This window comes from Vigna radiata, chromosome 11, assembly GCF_000741045.1.
Source record: "Vigna radiata var. radiata cultivar VC1973A chromosome 11, Vradiata_ver6, whole genome shotgun sequence".
In the NCBI taxonomy this organism is placed as follows: Eukaryota; Viridiplantae; Streptophyta; class Magnoliopsida; order Fabales; family Fabaceae; genus Vigna; species Vigna radiata.
In genome coordinates this window covers 992061-1008243 of record NC_028361.1, presented here as the reverse complement: position 1 = coordinate 1008243, position 16183 = coordinate 992061, and the positions used below count along the sequence as shown (strand labels likewise).

At 32.8% G+C, this 16183-nt stretch overlaps 2 protein-coding genes across 6 annotated transcripts; one reads left to right on the top strand and one right to left on the bottom strand.

Annotated features, from left to right (window-relative positions):
• The first annotated feature begins 115 nt into the window (after positions 1-115).
• LOC106777582 (transcription factor-like protein DPB) lies at positions 116-5628 on the top strand. Of its 2 annotated transcripts, none has more exons than XM_014665222.2 (10): positions 116-254; positions 795-1154; positions 2220-2296; positions 2660-2703; positions 3199-3261; positions 3346-3492; positions 3615-3683; positions 3840-3938; positions 4640-4710; positions 4996-5628. In XM_014665222.2, exons 2-10 carry the CDS (start codon positions 934-936, stop codon positions 5225-5227), a joined length of 1023 nt encoding a protein of 340 aa, XP_014520708.1. In that variant the 5' UTR covers positions 116-254; positions 795-933; the 3' UTR covers positions 5228-5628. The 2 variants fall into 2 exon arrangements, with proteins under 2 accessions (XP_014520708.1, XP_014520707.1); XM_014665221.2 differs by having other exon boundaries at positions 117-254; positions 2217-2296.
• A 1963-nt stretch (positions 5629-7591) lies between these two features.
• On the bottom strand, positions 7592-15040 carry LOC106778003 (poly(ADP-ribose) glycohydrolase 1). Of its 4 annotated transcripts, XR_002670041.1 has the most exons (12): positions 14484-15035; positions 14230-14412; positions 13782-13885; positions 13317-13521; positions 13101-13205; positions 12800-12918; positions 12209-12352; positions 11640-11733; positions 11278-11475; positions 10139-10201; positions 8117-8450; positions 7592-8039 (listed from the first exon to the last, which is right to left on the bottom strand). XR_002670041.1 is itself a non-coding variant. In XM_014665878.2 (11 exons), the coding sequence occupies exons 1-11, from the start codon at positions 14718-14720 to the stop codon at positions 8280-8282; spliced, it is 1623 nt and encodes a 540-aa protein (XP_014521364.1). In that variant the 5' UTR covers positions 14721-15035; the 3' UTR covers positions 7592-8279. The 4 variants fall into 4 exon arrangements, 3 of the variants coding, with proteins under 3 accessions (XP_014521364.1, XP_014521365.1, XP_022643167.1); XM_014665878.2 differs by having other exon boundaries at positions 7592-8450; XM_014665879.2 differs by having other exon boundaries at positions 7592-8450; positions 14506-14646.
• Positions 15041-16183: the final 1143 nt, after the last annotated feature.

The following is a 16183-nucleotide window of genomic DNA, read 5'->3' as shown; positions in this document are numbered from 1 at the left end:
TTGGATTCGATAAAAAAAATATATTTATTGACTATTTTAAAAATTCTTGTGGATTTTTTTTTTTTATAATGGACCGGTTTACTGAACCGGACCGGTAAGTTTTAGAACACGTTAAAACCTAAGCATGCTCGTATCCTTTTTCTTTCTCACTCGCACACGCAAAGATTTGTTGAGGTGGTCCCTCTCTTTGGGTTCTCCTTCATCTTTAACTTTAGGTCTTCTCTGACTCTGAGGGACACTGCTGAACGTCTTTGGTGAGTATTTGTAGCTTCAATTTGTGGAACTTTCTATTCATCTGATTGTTTCGGTGTTGATAACTGACTTCTAGGAGCGCTTAATTTGTCAATTTTTGTTTTCCTAGTTTTATCAATTATTGCTTTTTCAATTTCTCAGATTCGTTCTCTTATCATATAACGTTTTACAAAATTGAGAATTGGAAAAAGGGTGTTTTACTATTTGGACAGGTTTGAATCCAGTGCAGGGTTCACACGTTAGGTCTTAGCACAATTGTTTGAGTTTTATTACTTACAATACTTTTGTTTTACTAACGTTTAATTTTAGTCTCTCTTTGAAGTGTTGTCTTATCTAACACTTTTATTTTCTCTTCTTGTCTTTTTCTTTGCTGTACAAATCAATTGAACAAATGCAACTTCTCATTGTTTATCTTTACAGTTACACCAATTAGTTTGCAGTATGTGTGTGTATGAAATCGGTTGATGGTTGTGTGTACGTTTTGTGCTTGTAATTTCATGGATGCTGGATTAACTTCTTTTATCCCTGTTATTGTTACACAGTATCTTGGGCTGATCTGAAAACACTACTGGTTTGTTCAGAAACACTGAGCAGTTCAGCTTCACTTGGAAACTCTGTTGAATTGAATTCAGTTTCCATTGGTAAGTTATTTTCAGGCCTTGGGGTAAGCAACTTACCAACATGGGAACACAACCCCGGCAAACATTTCGAGAGGAAGAGGAGGAGGAGCTGCCATGCCGTGGAACTATCTCAGGTCAATCAATGTCAACTAGCAGAAGTGTTGGGTCACCATCCAGCCGGAGTGAGCAGACAATGGCAACACCAGCTAGTGATAACACCTTTCTTAGGTTAAATAATCTTGACATACATGGTGATGACGCTGGATCACAGGGTGCAGTTGCGTGAGTTCCCATTGTCCTTTGAGCTTGTAGAAATGCATAATTATGTGATGTGCTGTGGAGCAGATGCCATTTCGTTTGAAGTTTGTGGGTTTTGACATTTCTCATGAATGTACCATTTCAAATAAACATGGATTTGGATAATTTTTCAGCAATAATTTTTAAATACTTATGAAGACAAACATCTTAAAAGTCAGATTGGAAAAGGAAAATAATTAAAACAATCACTCATTTGTTAAATAGTCATGAAATATCTTTTTAATCCGCGTCAGGGATAAGAGTGGGAAAAATGTTGTCAAACTTTCCATTTGTTTGCAATCTTAAATAAAAAATTAGATGGTTTTCTTTTATGCCCTAATAATATTATCCGCTTCTTGTATTTTTCATTTTTCTTATATGCCCTAAATCCATTCTCAGGCAATGTTTTTTTCTGTCTGTATCTATGACCCATCTAAAGACTTGTCTTCCTTTACAATTGCATTTTGAAGAACAAACCCTGTATGAGCTCAAGGCTTTTGCAGTAGTCTTTTTAGATTTATAAATGTGAGGAAATGTTCTATGTATGAAGTTCTTGACTCTTGATGCATGTTGTGTCTGATTGTGTAGTTTTATTTGTGACACTCAATTGTCATCTATTTTTTTTGTTAGTTATTTGCCACATACGACATGCTGTATAGTCACCCAAAATTGATTGAGGATTTCTGTTGTTGATGCAATATAGTGTGTATTGTTGTATTGTCATCCTGCATTTCATAGTTTTTTTTTTCTTTTTTTTTATTTATTTTTCATTGCCTATGTCTCCTGGTATGATGGGTTTTTGTTTAATGTTATCCCGAGTATGACAGTGAAATCATCTTAGGTTTGTTTAGAGTCATATAAAGGAATAAAAAAGTGCATTTATGCTTAACTTCGGGCGTTTTGGGCAGTTGGAAATGTTAACACTTTATCCACTAAATACTTTTTGAATGATGTATGAATGAAGTCCTATCTATTACTTTCTCGTGCCTGTGGTCTCAGAATACCATTGTATACTGTTATTCTTACCTATTGTGTCCTTTTAACCAGTAGCAAGAAGAAAAAGAGGGGCCAACGCACTGTTGGTGGTGACAAGAGTGGAAGAGGTCTCCGCCAATTTAGTATGAAAGGTCTTTAACCTAATCCCATATGACATTTTCTCTTTAATGAAAAGGTGTTTTGACCTTTTCTAATTAATAGCTTTGGCCTTTCAAAGATGCATATAACAAGCTGCGCAGATTATGATAAGTGTTTGGTTTAATTTATTTTGTAAAAATAACTGCATTCTACCGGGTTTTTCAGAGAACTTTTGTAATATAAATTATTCCCCACCCCTGTTCCCTCTTCGGAAATAATCTCTTGCCAAAGATACACTAACTCGATCTGCATCTGTGGTATCTTAGTTCATTGTGTTCCTTAGAGTGTCATATTTTTATGACATGGTGATTGTATATTTCCTTACTGGTTTTATTTCTCATTTATTGGCTGTTCAGTCTGTGAGAAGGTAGAAAGCAAGGGGAGAACAACTTACAATGAGGTCAGCTAGTTACTCTAAGTCAGTTTGTGGTAAACTGGAATTAAATTTTGGATTCAGTTTTATATGCCATATGCACGTATAATGAATGCTTACCATAGCTTCTGCATTTTTGCAATTAATTTCTTAATATATTTTTGTCAACGCATTTGCACTACCATGTTTATGTTTATAGTTCTAATGTTTTGTACCCAATTTAAATTGTATGCATTGAAAAATTGAATGTTTGTTTGTAAAGGGCTCTTCCTCAGATTGTCATAGCTCGTATGTTCACATTTTCTTGGTTATCCAGCATAACCATGATCTATATGAGTCGTAGCCTTTGGCTTCTTAGATGTCTATATGATGTTATTGAGAATTCTTCAAGAACTACTGTCTGTATATGGTGTTTTAATGTCACATTTGTAATTCATCGTGTCTCAAATTTTTGATTTGAATTCCTCAAATGAACCTGTTCTTTATTTTTATAAATTTGATGTGGATTGTGCTTGTATTCAGGTAGCTGATGAACTTGTAGCTGAATTTGCTGATCCAAGCAATGGTGCTTCAACTCCTGATCAGGTTTTTTCTTTTGTATAAATTCTTTCAGACTGAGTGTAAAGATAAATATTATGGACTTGATGTTTTCGGGTTAACATTTGACAGCAACAATATGACGAGAAAAACATCCGACGGAGGGTGTATGATGCTTTGAATGTTCTAATGGCAATGGATATTATTTCTAAGGATAAAAAGGAAATACAATGGAAGGGTCTTCCTCGCACAAGTCTCAGCGATATTGAAGATCTAAAGGTTTGTAAACAGTATATTCAGTTGTTTTATTTTTGGTACATGATTTACCATGACGCTCTCTGTTATTCTAAATAATACAAAAAAAAAAAAAAAATAGAATTTTAACTCAATCAATTCAACAGAATGAACGTCTTGGGCTAAGGAATAGAATTGAAAAGAAAGCATCCTATTTGCAAGAGCTGGAAGATCAAGTAAGGACCGCCATCAATAGTGGATTTAGTCTGTGGGTTTGAACTCATGTGCCTAGTTTACTTTTTGAAATTTGCAACTGTTTTGTAAGAAGGCCCTATGAATTTTTGTCCATAATGATTATTTCTGTTTGCTAACTTTTGTATTAATTTATGAAGTACATAGGTCTTCAGAAACTTATAGAACGAAATGAGCAATTATATAGCTCCGGGAATGCTCCCAATGGAGGTGTATCTTTACCCTTCATTCTGGTGCAGGTATGCTATGATGTACTGTCATTTGGTTATTTTGTCCACTAGAAATTGTTTGTAATTTTTCCCCTTTGAATCTTTGATTTGTTAGATAATGCCTATGCTTATATCTCCTTGGTTAAGTCTGATATAACTGGTCACCATTCACTTAATATATTGTCTTAAGGCCTAAAGTTTAGATTACAAGTGATCTATCAGATGAGACCTCAGTTCTGCTTCTTGGGTAAATTAAGTAGAATATTTTTTCTGCACCATTGTTATGAACATTTGTTAGACTTTGTCATTTGAAAATAAATGTAGTTGCTGGGGTTATTAATAATATTTATTCCATTTATTTCGCTTTTCTCAGGTTAAGTTAGTCATTTTTTCTGCTCTAGGCTTTATGGATATCTATACAAGATTTACAAGTGACTACGAAGGTTTAGGAAGATCCAGCTCACCCTTAAGCTAGAACGTAACCAACTAAAGAAATATATGTAGAGCACCCAATTGCAAACTGCAATAATTTGTTGGATAACTAACTTTTAGTTTTTGGTGGTTGTGTGAAACTAATTTGAGCCTGTGAAGTTCCTATAAGCACTTTTAACTTGTAAGTTTCAAGGAAAAACTTAATATAATATTTTCGTTTTGCTTAAGCTTGTGGGTAAGTATTCAATTAAGTTGTTTACTCAAACATGTATTTAATTAATGTTATTTCGGGCTTGTAGACACGCCCCCATGCAACTGTTGAAGTGGAAATATCAGAAGATATGCAGCTTGTGCATTTTGATTTCAATAGGTAAGAAGGCTTTTATTACACGACTTTTTTCTCTTCGAGTGATGTCATCATGTCATCTTATCCCATCTGCTGTCCTGAATGAGATCCTAATTCTCTTGTATTATACATTCAATCATACGTGCATACTATTGCGGACAAACACAGGCAGCATTGGGAAATCCATGTCATTTGTTTATTTATAAATCCATGAGTCATATCTGTATCATCTTTCTGTTATAACTTTCTATAATTCAAAATATTCTTTTATGTCTGCTTACTTTCTATTTGCTCATTCTTTCTCTACAGCACTCCCTTTGAGCTGCATGATGATAACTATGTTCTCAAGGCAATGAAATTTTGTGAGAGATCTCAGAATGACAACAAACCAGACAATCCTCCAGATGGCGGGGAAGGTTCTAGCATGTCTAGTTTGTATCATGCACAGATTCCTAGTTCAGTTTCAAACCCTCCTGCGAGACCTCCTTCATCTCCACCACTCCCTGGAATATTGAAGGCAAGAGTTAAGAACGAGCATTGATCTGCAATTTTGAACTGCATTGCCTTATTTAAGCATGTTTGTATATTTTGTAAAGTAATTTGTCGGTAACTAGTCGTCCTTTATAATAATTTATTAGTACAGCCAATTCACTCAGTGGGTTAGAGGCGAACTGGTCTGCTTGAGTCTATATTCTTCTGAGATGATCTTGGCAAATTCTTTCCTAACCATATCCGTTATTGACTACCTTAGACCTTAACTTATTTTTCCCCATATGTTTTTTTTTTTTTATTTGCCCTCTTGTACTATAATAGAGGAATTGGTTTGTACTAGTCCATAGCGATCATGGAATGCAATACATCAGCGTAGGTTTAAGTTTGGAATACTCAGATTTTTTGTGTAAATTATCCCTTCATATGTCAATCTTGATATTTTGGCAAATACATTGTATGATATTTTGGTCTGTGTTACTTGCGTCACCTTCATGCACTGTTATTTGTATTCCGTGAAAAATGCCGTAATACATTGATCATGCAAAAATACTCAAACTTCTCAATTAATCTTGGTTCCTGGCTCTCTGCTAATCCTTTTTAGCCTTTGAACAAACACCCACATTGCAGATTAAGGTCACAAACACTTCGTAACTAGGCTGTTTCACTTTGCACTTTCAATTATTCCATCATGTACTTTCAAATTTTTTTTAAAATTCTAAAACTATCCTTCGCAATTTAAAAAACTCTATATTTCAACTTTTTGTACTTTATTGGATTTCAAAATTTGATAAAAAAAAAATTCTTTGTCAAATTTCGAAATCTGATAATTTTTTAAAACTTTATAGAATTTTGAAATTTGAAATAAAATCTATTTTCATTAAATTTTGAAATTTAATAAAAAAAAATTATCAAATTTTAAATTTTGATAAAGAATTTTTTTATTTTCTTCGTTAAATTTTCAAATTCGATGAATTTTTTTAAAATTTTTTTATTACTTTTTAAAATCTAATAAGTGAAATAAAAAATCTTTTGCAATAAAGTCTTGATAAACTTTATGTCGAAATTCGAAATTTGATAAAAAAATTGTAAGATTATTTTCAAAAATTATAAGTGTAGGGATGAAATTATTAGAGATCCATGATGAAACGGCACCATAACTATACTAAAAATGTAAGGTACTTATTTGGAAAGGTTCCTTGCCAACTCCACCTCTTACCTATTTGAGATTGTTTTACTTTCATTTGGTGATGGATGCATATATGTATATGTAATGTATTTATTTTCGATTTCATGCTGTGCCTGCATTTGTTTGAATTTGGCAAGGTTTGCAGCCGATAGAGATTGTTTGGTCTGTTCTTTCTGTTGGTACAGGTTGAAGGACGATTTTGCCGTCAAAGTAGAAAGTGACAATTTGTTTGGTAACTGGACAATTTGTTTCATTTTATATAACTAACGTATATCATAAAATTACATGTTGAAAAATGTAGTAAACAATATAATTCCATAAATAGAAAAAGATAAATTAATAATAGAAACAAGGCTAAAATACTTTTTTGTCTTTTTTGTTGAAATTATTCAATTTAGTTTCCTTATTTTGTATAAAATAATTTTACACTCTTGTAGATAAATATTCTTTTAATAATCTTTTTTTATGAAGGTGCTAAAAGTCCATTTTAATCGCTACAATAAGCAAAAGTCTAAGTAATAGTCCAAAACAAGTTTTCAGGAGAAAAAACAAAGAAGAAAGCACAATACTGACAACAGTGTTACCATTTTTCCACTTTAGTTATGGTATTGAAAAATATTCTTTGTCGTACTTAACTTTTTTACATTAATTTGATATTATTTTTTTTATTTTTACTTTTTTTTAAAAGAATACAAAATTTTACATATTTATGACTATTTTATCTTTATACTCTATATTAAATGAATGTAAAAATATATCATGATATCATTATTCTATATTATTTAAGGATAATGTGAAAGTAACTACACAGTGAGATGCAGTACAAGTGGTGTGAGAGAAAAATTGTACATCCAAGAAAAAGCAATGTAATGAATGAGATAATACTCTTTATATTCAAGTTTTTTTTTTTATGTTATCCTATTTTAATAAGGAAATTATATATATATATATATATTATAATTAATATGTAATCTATGATTTAAATAAAAACAATATTAAAGAAGCAATATAGACTGAATATCTATGTAAAAGGAAAAAAAAAAGAGCCAAATAATTTAATTTAGTAAAATACTATTACTTTTATTTAACTGCTTATTTTTTTCCGCCATTTTTCTTTTTACTTTTATTGTTACACACATAACAGAATAATAATTTTGAAATTCAAAATGTTGAGATTTTAAAATGAAATCAAGGTAAAAATAGGAACATAAATTATAAAAATAAAAATATGAAGAATTCCATCATATATTATTATACATTAAGAACTAGTAGTGTACACAAATTTGTTGTAGAGTGACAGTTTTTCTACTCCAAATTCTTTTTCTTTTGCTGTTACAGACATAATAGAATAAAAGTTGAGATTCAACATGTAATCAAAAGGCAAAATAGAAACATGCGTATAACAAACGAAATCACACTTGTATAGCTGCATCACATTCATTCAGAGCATCTGAGTGGACAAATTCTCGAGGGCTAAATAGAGACATGTGTCCCAGCAAAGCTTGTTAGTAGCAATTCTCTTCAAGTTTGATGGATGAATTCCCCCTACTGGTGATTTGCTTTCCGGTTTCATTACCAAAAATCATTCTGCTTCAGTATACCTCACTACTTAGTGCAGCTGCTGTGATAATAAAAGTATATGGCTGAATCACTTCGAAAGAAAAAGTTTGGAATCCTGATCAAGATAAGAGATGAGAATTTGGCCGCTGCAGAGTGCAGACTATTCAAGTGAGAACAAAGGTCGCCTTGTACCTTTCCTTCACAAGAGGACTCGGATCAACAAAGGTCGCCTTGTACCTTTCCTTCATTGGACATAAAATCTTAAAAAAATTATTTCTCTTCACAGCTCCTTCTTCAAAGTGAGAACAATCAGAACATGCATTGGCAAAGGAGAGAGACGTTCGACAACAGAAGATTAAGCCAGATTTGACAAATCAATCCCAGTACCATGGCCATATATTGATGGCAGGAGCCAGTGAAGGAAGCCCACATTGGTTTCTCCTTTGGATCTACTTGTTGAGTACTCAACTAACATGTTCCATAGGTCCCCAACTGTCCATCTCTGTGCCAAAATCCAATGAGCAACCTGCCCCAACATTAACCAAAGTACCTAGTGAGAAATTTTCAAAGATATATCCAAATTGAGTGGGAATCCTCGTGGTAGTTGGATAGATGAAGATAATGGAATCATGGATAGCATCACCACTAATTACAATGAAATGAGTTAGGAACGAAGCTATGAAGATAATGGGATATGCATATTTGTCAAACAAACAGTGAACCAGATGGAAACTTCAATTAATGCAAATCTTCAAATCTAGACCTAGGTCAGTCAATCCAGTTCAATGAATGTTATTTAATGGTTTTGTTAATTTAAATATGTGCGCTAGTCTCGATTAGAACATAAAAAATGTATGTTATTTAATGGTTTTGTTAATTTAAATGCAACGTAATTTATTGTTCGTTTGTTACAATTATAATGTCTGAAATTATCAATGTGATGTGTTGGTTTCTTGGTTGATTTGTGTGTATAAGGTTGAATGAGTGTGATTTCAAATCCTAGAGAGGGAGGTTTATGAGAAATATTGAAATTTTATTTTTTATTTTTGGCAGAGGGTTATACTAAATAAAATAAGCAGAAAAAGAAAATAAAAGATATAACCATTATGTTTTTAAATAGTGGGTGAAAGATTTTAAGAATAGCAGTTATAAGTTTTATTTATAAAGAAAGAAAAATATAAATAAAGAGTCACGTTACTTTTGTGAGAGAAGGAAAAAGATAGCATTAAACAGAGAAACTGAAGAGAAAGAGAGTATGTAAAAGAAAGGGGAAAGCTTATTTTTTTGATTGGCTAAGGTATGAGAAGCTTACCTTTTCTCAATTGTATGATGAATGTGACTATTTTCTTGATTGTCTTTGATGAGTATGAAAAGCTATCTTTGCATTCAATTCAAAATTTGATTGGATGTTTAATATTATGATTGAATAACTCGGATGTTTAATTTATGATCATCCTACCACATCCGAGTTATTCAATCATAATATTAAACATTCAATCAAATTAATTGAATTGAATGCAAAGATAGCTTTTCATACTCATCAAAGACAATCAAGAAAATAGTCACATTCATCATACAATTGAGAAAAGGTAAGCTTCCCATACCTTAGCCAATAAAAAAATAAGCTTTCCCCTTTCTTTTACATACTCTCTTTCTCTTCAATTTCTCTGTTTAATGCTATCTTTTTCCTTCTCTCACAAAAGTAACGTGACTCTTTTTTATGTTTTTCTTTCTTTATAAATAAAACTTATAACTGCTCTTCCTAAAATCTTTCACCCACTATTCCTAAAATCTTTCAACCACTATTTAAAAACATAATTGTTATATCTTTTATTTTCTTTTTCTGCTTATTTTATTTAGTGTAACACTCTGCCAAAAATAAAAAATAAAATTTCAATATTTCTCATAAACCTCCCTCTCTAGGATTTGAACTCACACTCATTCAACCTTATACACACAAATCAACCAACAAACCAACACATCACATTGATAATTTCAGACATTATAATGGTAACAAACAAACAATAAATTACGTTGCATTTAAATTAACAAAACCATTAAATAACATACATTTTTTATGTTCTAATCGAAACTAGAGCACATATTTAAACGTGAAATAAGGAAGACAGATGACACATTTCAATGCAGATGCTTATCAGGAAGCCATCTACCGTAGGATCGATGGTGTTACCACAAAAAGGAAGACCAAATTACCTCATCTAGGCTCTGTAATGCCTCCAAGCCAAATGTGTAGTATGCTATGAAGGGTCTTACAGCCTGTTAGGAAAGAACCAAGACAAATTGGTTTTCAAGCATATAATTCACAGGTAAACAGAATTACAGTGTATGATTTATCTGCCACATGTTTGACCTAATTCCTCACCAGCTCGTCTTAATAATCAAATCCTCACTACACAAAACCATCGATAGTTTGAGCAATCCACACAAAGACAAGCTTCCATGCCCAACCACCCTTTTGTCTGTCTGCATTTCATGCTCCTTTTTCTTTTCTTTTGAGAAATAAGTTTAAAACTATTCATGAAATGGAGATAGAAAATATCAGACTGTATCCTAAAATATCTATATTATCCTCTAGGATTGGCTTCTGTCATCATCTCTGGGATTTGCTACAATATTTCCTTGTGTTATAATTTAGTTTTATTTTCCTCATTATATCTTAAGATTTATTGTATTTCCTTATTTCATGATTTGTTTCCCTTATTACCTGATTCTGATCACTAGAAATAAGGGTTAGTGTTCTAGGCTTTCGGAACATATCAAACACAATAATATTTGTTAGATTGATTACATTGTAACACATCTCAATTAATATCAATACAGTTTTTCATTCTTTTCAATTTTTCTCCAGCCTACCAAGCCTAAAATCACATAGTTTCATGTATCAACAAATAGTTAGCATAATTAATCACAACGTTATTTTGTTGAGTCAATTTCCAATAAATCATTTTCATTAACCTTTTGTCAATATAATGATTTTTGTGATCCTTCAGCTATCAAAATTTCAATACTTCAATCGGATAGATCATCTAAAAAAGAGAAAGAAATCAAATACAGCAACTAGTTAAATCAAACATGAGCTGTATGGCCACAACATTTACAACAAGAACGTATAAACAAATTTACCACACAAATGGACCAAAACAGTAGTATAAAACTGAGCATGGATAACTAGGGGTAGAGGAATTTCTAAATGCCCACCTTACCCTAGCAAATATTTCAACTCTTACTGAAAACTAACAGGGAAAATAAGTAGTTTAACGTAATGAATTCAGAACACTCACAGTTATAACTGCCTCATTCTCATACAGTGATGGCTAAAAATATAAAATTACCTGAGAAGATGCAAGCCACTGAATTATGGTCTTTAGTTCAGGATCTCCTCCAAAGGCGCCACATCCCCAGTTTCCAGTTGCAACCCCAATGTTATCAACCTGATCCATGCAATGGTAATCGTTTTGAGAATTTTCAGCTTTGTGATTTGAAAATTTTCCATCACTTGTTTCCATAGATGTTGAGGTGGCAGCATCAAACTGTGAAAAAAAAGTGTTCAAAAAAGATAAATGAACAAAGACCAAAGGAGATAGATGGCAGATATGGATACTTGAATCCTAATAAATAAATAAAGGTTCTTGAGCTAAATCCACTAATACAGTATCATTGTTTGCAGAAAAAAAAAACATCGGAAAAGACAAACCAGTGCAGATGAACATCCATTCTCTTGCAATTTTTTCTGATATAGTTGATATTCACATTGGTACAGAAAACCACAGAATGCTTTATTGATCTCACTGCAAAAATGAACATGTTCAGTTTAGATTTTATTTTACTTAAGTACTTTAAACAGAGTTAAATACTTAAAGGGTAAATTATTACTAAGTTAGGAATAATTATCCCAGTAATTCATTTATCAAAATCTCTTCATTTTGGGGTATAAAACTGAACTAACATAAAGAAAAAGCTTTTTTCATGAAAAAACAAATATTATGGATACTACAATAGCTACTCTGTGTAGTAAAACATGCACGTTGTTCAAAAGGAATGAGAAAAAGAAACTAAAGGCAACTCCCGAAAGTATTTCCATCTTGCACGGAATGCATGCATGTAAAACACACCTTTTATAAACAATTGCAAATTTCAAAGTGTAAATATCAAACATATGAATTTAAGATTGTAAATTTGATTTTCGTATATTCTAATAGTCCATAAGTAACTGTGATTTTGCATCCATAAATGCAGTAGCCCCATAAACCAATACTAACAGACCGGAGGAGAAAATTCATCCTGTATTGTCTCGTCCCTGGGCTACATAATGCATCGATTGCAACAATCCTGGTTTTCCTTCTTCCAAGAGCGTCTACTTCCCTTTCATCCACATAATCACCAGAGAATCGAAACGATGATGCATACCTAAAGAATAAGGAAATATTATCACCATTAGAATATGGAGAAAGCACCCACTAGTTATGAGTAAAGTATACAGCTTAAAAACATTAATTGACATCATATCAAAATAAGTTTTTTTTTTTTTTAATTTAGTGCACCCTATCATATGCATATTGTATATTATACATAATAACAAATTAAAAGTAAAATGAGCAAATATATATGTTCTTGCTATGATATAAACTCTAGTATAAAAAATGTGTCATACGCAAGTGTGCAAACAAACAACAAGGAGAAGAAAAAATTCACCATGCAATGCATAAGAATCGAATAAACATGTTTTTCTTCCTCCATGCTCAAATAGAAATTGAAAAAATTTTCCCATCACATTTTTTAAGTAACTAAACCTAGTAGTAGACATCAACAATAACAATATCTTATACAAGTTCATATCCATTAAGTAGCACTAACCCTGTATAACTTGAGAACCTTTCCACACCAACAATTTCTATAGCCTCGTTATCTGCCATGGCTGGCAAGAAAAGCATCCCAGCAATCAATTCTGGACTGACCATAAAACGGATTTCCTCCTATATCATACATTTACAACCAAATTTATCAAACATCAATAGAACAATTGTTCATGTGACAAAAAAAAAAAATATCTCAACAATCTAAAATATGAAGGAAGGTGATAAATACAATATGTACACAAAGGCTGCACGAATGTACTTATACCAAGAACTAAGGTGGAAATAAAAACATATCGTACCTGTACACACCCCCTACCAAGAGCTCCTCCCCCAAGATATTTATTTGCAAAATCGACTTCAACAGCTTCACTTGATTGATCTTCTATGAGCCCTGAATTGTGAACCTATTGAAAATGCCAAAGGATTACCTATTACAAAACCAAATGGATAATTTAAAAATAAATGCTAAAATATATTCATTTTTTAAAAGTTTCAAATAAATTTCCTTCAATTACCTCAAATCTGCATAGAGGTACAGTAGACGTGCTCCAAAAGTTGGCATCTGGGCAAGAAATGTGAGTATAATCATTTTTTAAGTGAAGTGCTTTTCGCTCAAATGAGACAATACCCTTAGGCATTTTAGAACTTATCCTTTGAAAATAGTGAATGATGCACCAAATCTTATTTTCCTGTTTTTGACTGTAATCTTCATACAGACTCCTGAAAACATACAAATTATAATAACGACGTATGAAATAAGAAAATAACTCTTTCATACAGAATAGACCAATATCAATTCTAGCTCTCTCACTCTTTCATACTCCCACAGGCAATCTCACACACAAGCACGCGTCTAAGATACATCAAGTGCCACAGCATGTTGACACCACTAGGATATCTAAATTAAGACTAAAACAAGCAACTGAATACCAATACTTGGGAGGTAAAAAAAATAAATATATATGGCTAAAGTTTCTTACGCAAACAATTCATCAAAGTTTATCATCGGAAGATGATTCACATATCTGTCTTTGACTGGGAATAGACAAAAGAACGAGCAGCCAAGAAGAGCAGCAATCAACTCCTGAAAAGCAAGAAATTGGTAATATGTTACACAATCATCTTCGTCAAGCATGCATGCATGTTAAAATCATGCATCATACAATAAGATGGCAGTAGAAATTGGTAACGTCAACCATCTCCAGCATGCATGCACGCATGCCACAATCAAGTATCACACAATAAATTGGCATGCCAGGAGAAGCAATTCTTACTCATGCAAGTAAAAGCTGTGCCGGCGTTGGCCGCCTCAAATCAATGGCAATAACAATATCAGTAGCAGTAAAGTGTTACTATTGTGTGAGTGATTTAAGAACTGCAACTTATTTGAAGTGAAAAATACAAAAGAGTAACATTTAAATAAGTAACCTGGCTAAGGAAGATTATCCCCTGTTGCTGCGAATCCAATAAGCGAAGAGCAGTTGTTCTGCGCATAGAATTATGAGGGTTTTGATAATGTGTTTCCAACAAAGAGGGCAATCTCAAGAGCAAATTGCCCAATACCGGAACCACCTCCTGAAACCACTTCCTAGATTCCTCTCCAGACATAACCTGAAACAAATCCATGAATGTACGCAGTTGAAATGATGAAATTGAAAAGTGAGGAAGAAAAGCAGCGTTACCTCGTCGAAAAAGAGTTCGTACCCAAGCGAAGTGGAGGGGGATAAGGGTTGGGAAGAGAGAGAAAGAGCTTTTCTGAGGTCAGAAATAGCCTGGAACAAAAGGCGGCCCGAGTCAACTCGGCCGCCTCCAAGTTCTCTGAGCGTTTCCACCGCTTGGGATGGCCAAAACAGAGAAGAAGAACGCATGAGAAGTGGTAGATACGGCAGAATCGATTGCAACTCTTCACTTTCTTCCATTCTCTGCTCTCTGCGCCGACGCCAGAAGCAAGCCACTGCCGCTGCCGTCTACTCCGACACACGCCGGCCACAAATTGCAAGGTACTGACACAGTCAACCGGAGATGCACCTCACGACCGTCGGAGCTTCGAGGAAATGTGGTTGCACTTTGGGGACGAAGATTAAACTGTTAAAAAATTAGGGTTAAATTAAAGTCATAAATGTAAAAGTACCATCCATAAATGTAAAAGGTTCATCTACGGTAGATAGGGTGCAGGAAGAAAAAAGATACGGTGGTGCAGAAAGCAATACGCATGTTTAAATTCGGAAGTAACATTCTATTCCAATAAATAAATGTATTGTTTATTTTTCAGTTTTACAAAACTATTTTAGCCAATTTTGACTTGCGACAAATCATTTTTTTTCTTTCAATTTTATTTTTTATATATTTAATTTTTTAAAAATGTTGTGAAGTTTATTCTTTCATTATTTTCATTCAAAGCCCCCGAGTGTGATTAATGTTCCAAATTAGGTCACGAAAGTAGTTGGATCGGAGCAGTGTTTATTTTCCCGTACAGTTAACCTTTCTACACGAGACAGAAACACAATACAATACAACTGTCTTATAACTTTCAAGGAGAATGATATTTTGACAAGGAAAATGATATTTGACACTAATTTTTGACACTATTTTGATATTGTACACGTGTCAAAATGTGGTTGAACGATTTCAAATTAAAAAAGTTGAGATAAAGACATATTTAGAAGAAAAAAATCAAAGTTTTATTTTTAATTTGAAATTGTCCAACCACATTTTGACACGTGTGCAGTGTCAAAATGGTATCAAAAAATTGATGTCAAAATATCATTTTCCTTTTGACAACTCTTTTTTAATAACTTTTTGACAACAAGACATGTGTCATCATTTTATTGATCTGTTTGAATTTATGTTTAAAAAAATATTTAAAACGGATCAATCATAAATTATTACGTATACGTTCTCAAAAAGTCGTTAAAATAAAATCCGTCGGCAATTCAGGGACAATGGTAGTAAGAATAGTTAAAAGGCGATGTCGCATAAAAAGAAACTGTGGATGAACAGTAGGGTTTGACCAAAGACGAGTTTGCTGAGGCAAAAATGACTATGGGCTCACACATTTGAAATCCGTTCGTGGAAGCTGTTTTATGTATCCAGCTGCATGAAATGAAATGGGGTGGGATCAGGTACACCTAATTACAAGTTATTTATATTCACATATTTTTGAGAATAAGAAATGTAATAAATGAGAAAGGAAATGGAATGGAACGGGGACCACGTTATTTTAGGTAATTTCTATTTTCATAAATTTGTGAACAAGACAAGGTCATAAATCTGTGGTATGCTTTGTACAATAATGGTGTTTATAGAAAGCCCTTTTGCTAGTTCATAAAAGTCAAAATATTAAAACTTTATGAATACTTTACTTTCATTATCGTAATTAGTA

Coding starts and splice junctions, on each gene's coding strand:
- LOC106777582 (XM_014665221.2), top strand. CDS start 934: ATGGGAACACAACCCCGGCAAACATTTCGAGAGGAAGAGGAGGAGGAG. Junction 2,704..3,198: donor GGAGAACAACTTACAATGAG/GTCAGCTAGTTA, acceptor GCTTGTATTCAG/GTAGCTGATGAACTTGTAGC. Junction 4,711..4,995: donor GTGCATTTTGATTTCAATAG/GTAAGAAGGCTT, acceptor CTTTCTCTACAG/CACTCCCTTTGAGCTGCATG.
- LOC106778003 (XM_014665878.2), bottom strand. CDS start 14,720: ATGGAAGAAAGTGAAGAGTTGCAATCGATTCTGCCGTATCTACCACTT. Junction 12,353..12,799: donor AGGTTCTCAAGTTATACAGG/GTTAGTGCTACT, acceptor CTTATTCTTTAG/GTATGCATCATCGTTTCGAT. Junction 11,476..11,639: donor ATGGATGTTCATCTGCACTG/GTTTGTCTTTTC, acceptor TTTTTTTCACAG/TTTGATGCTGCCACCTCAAC.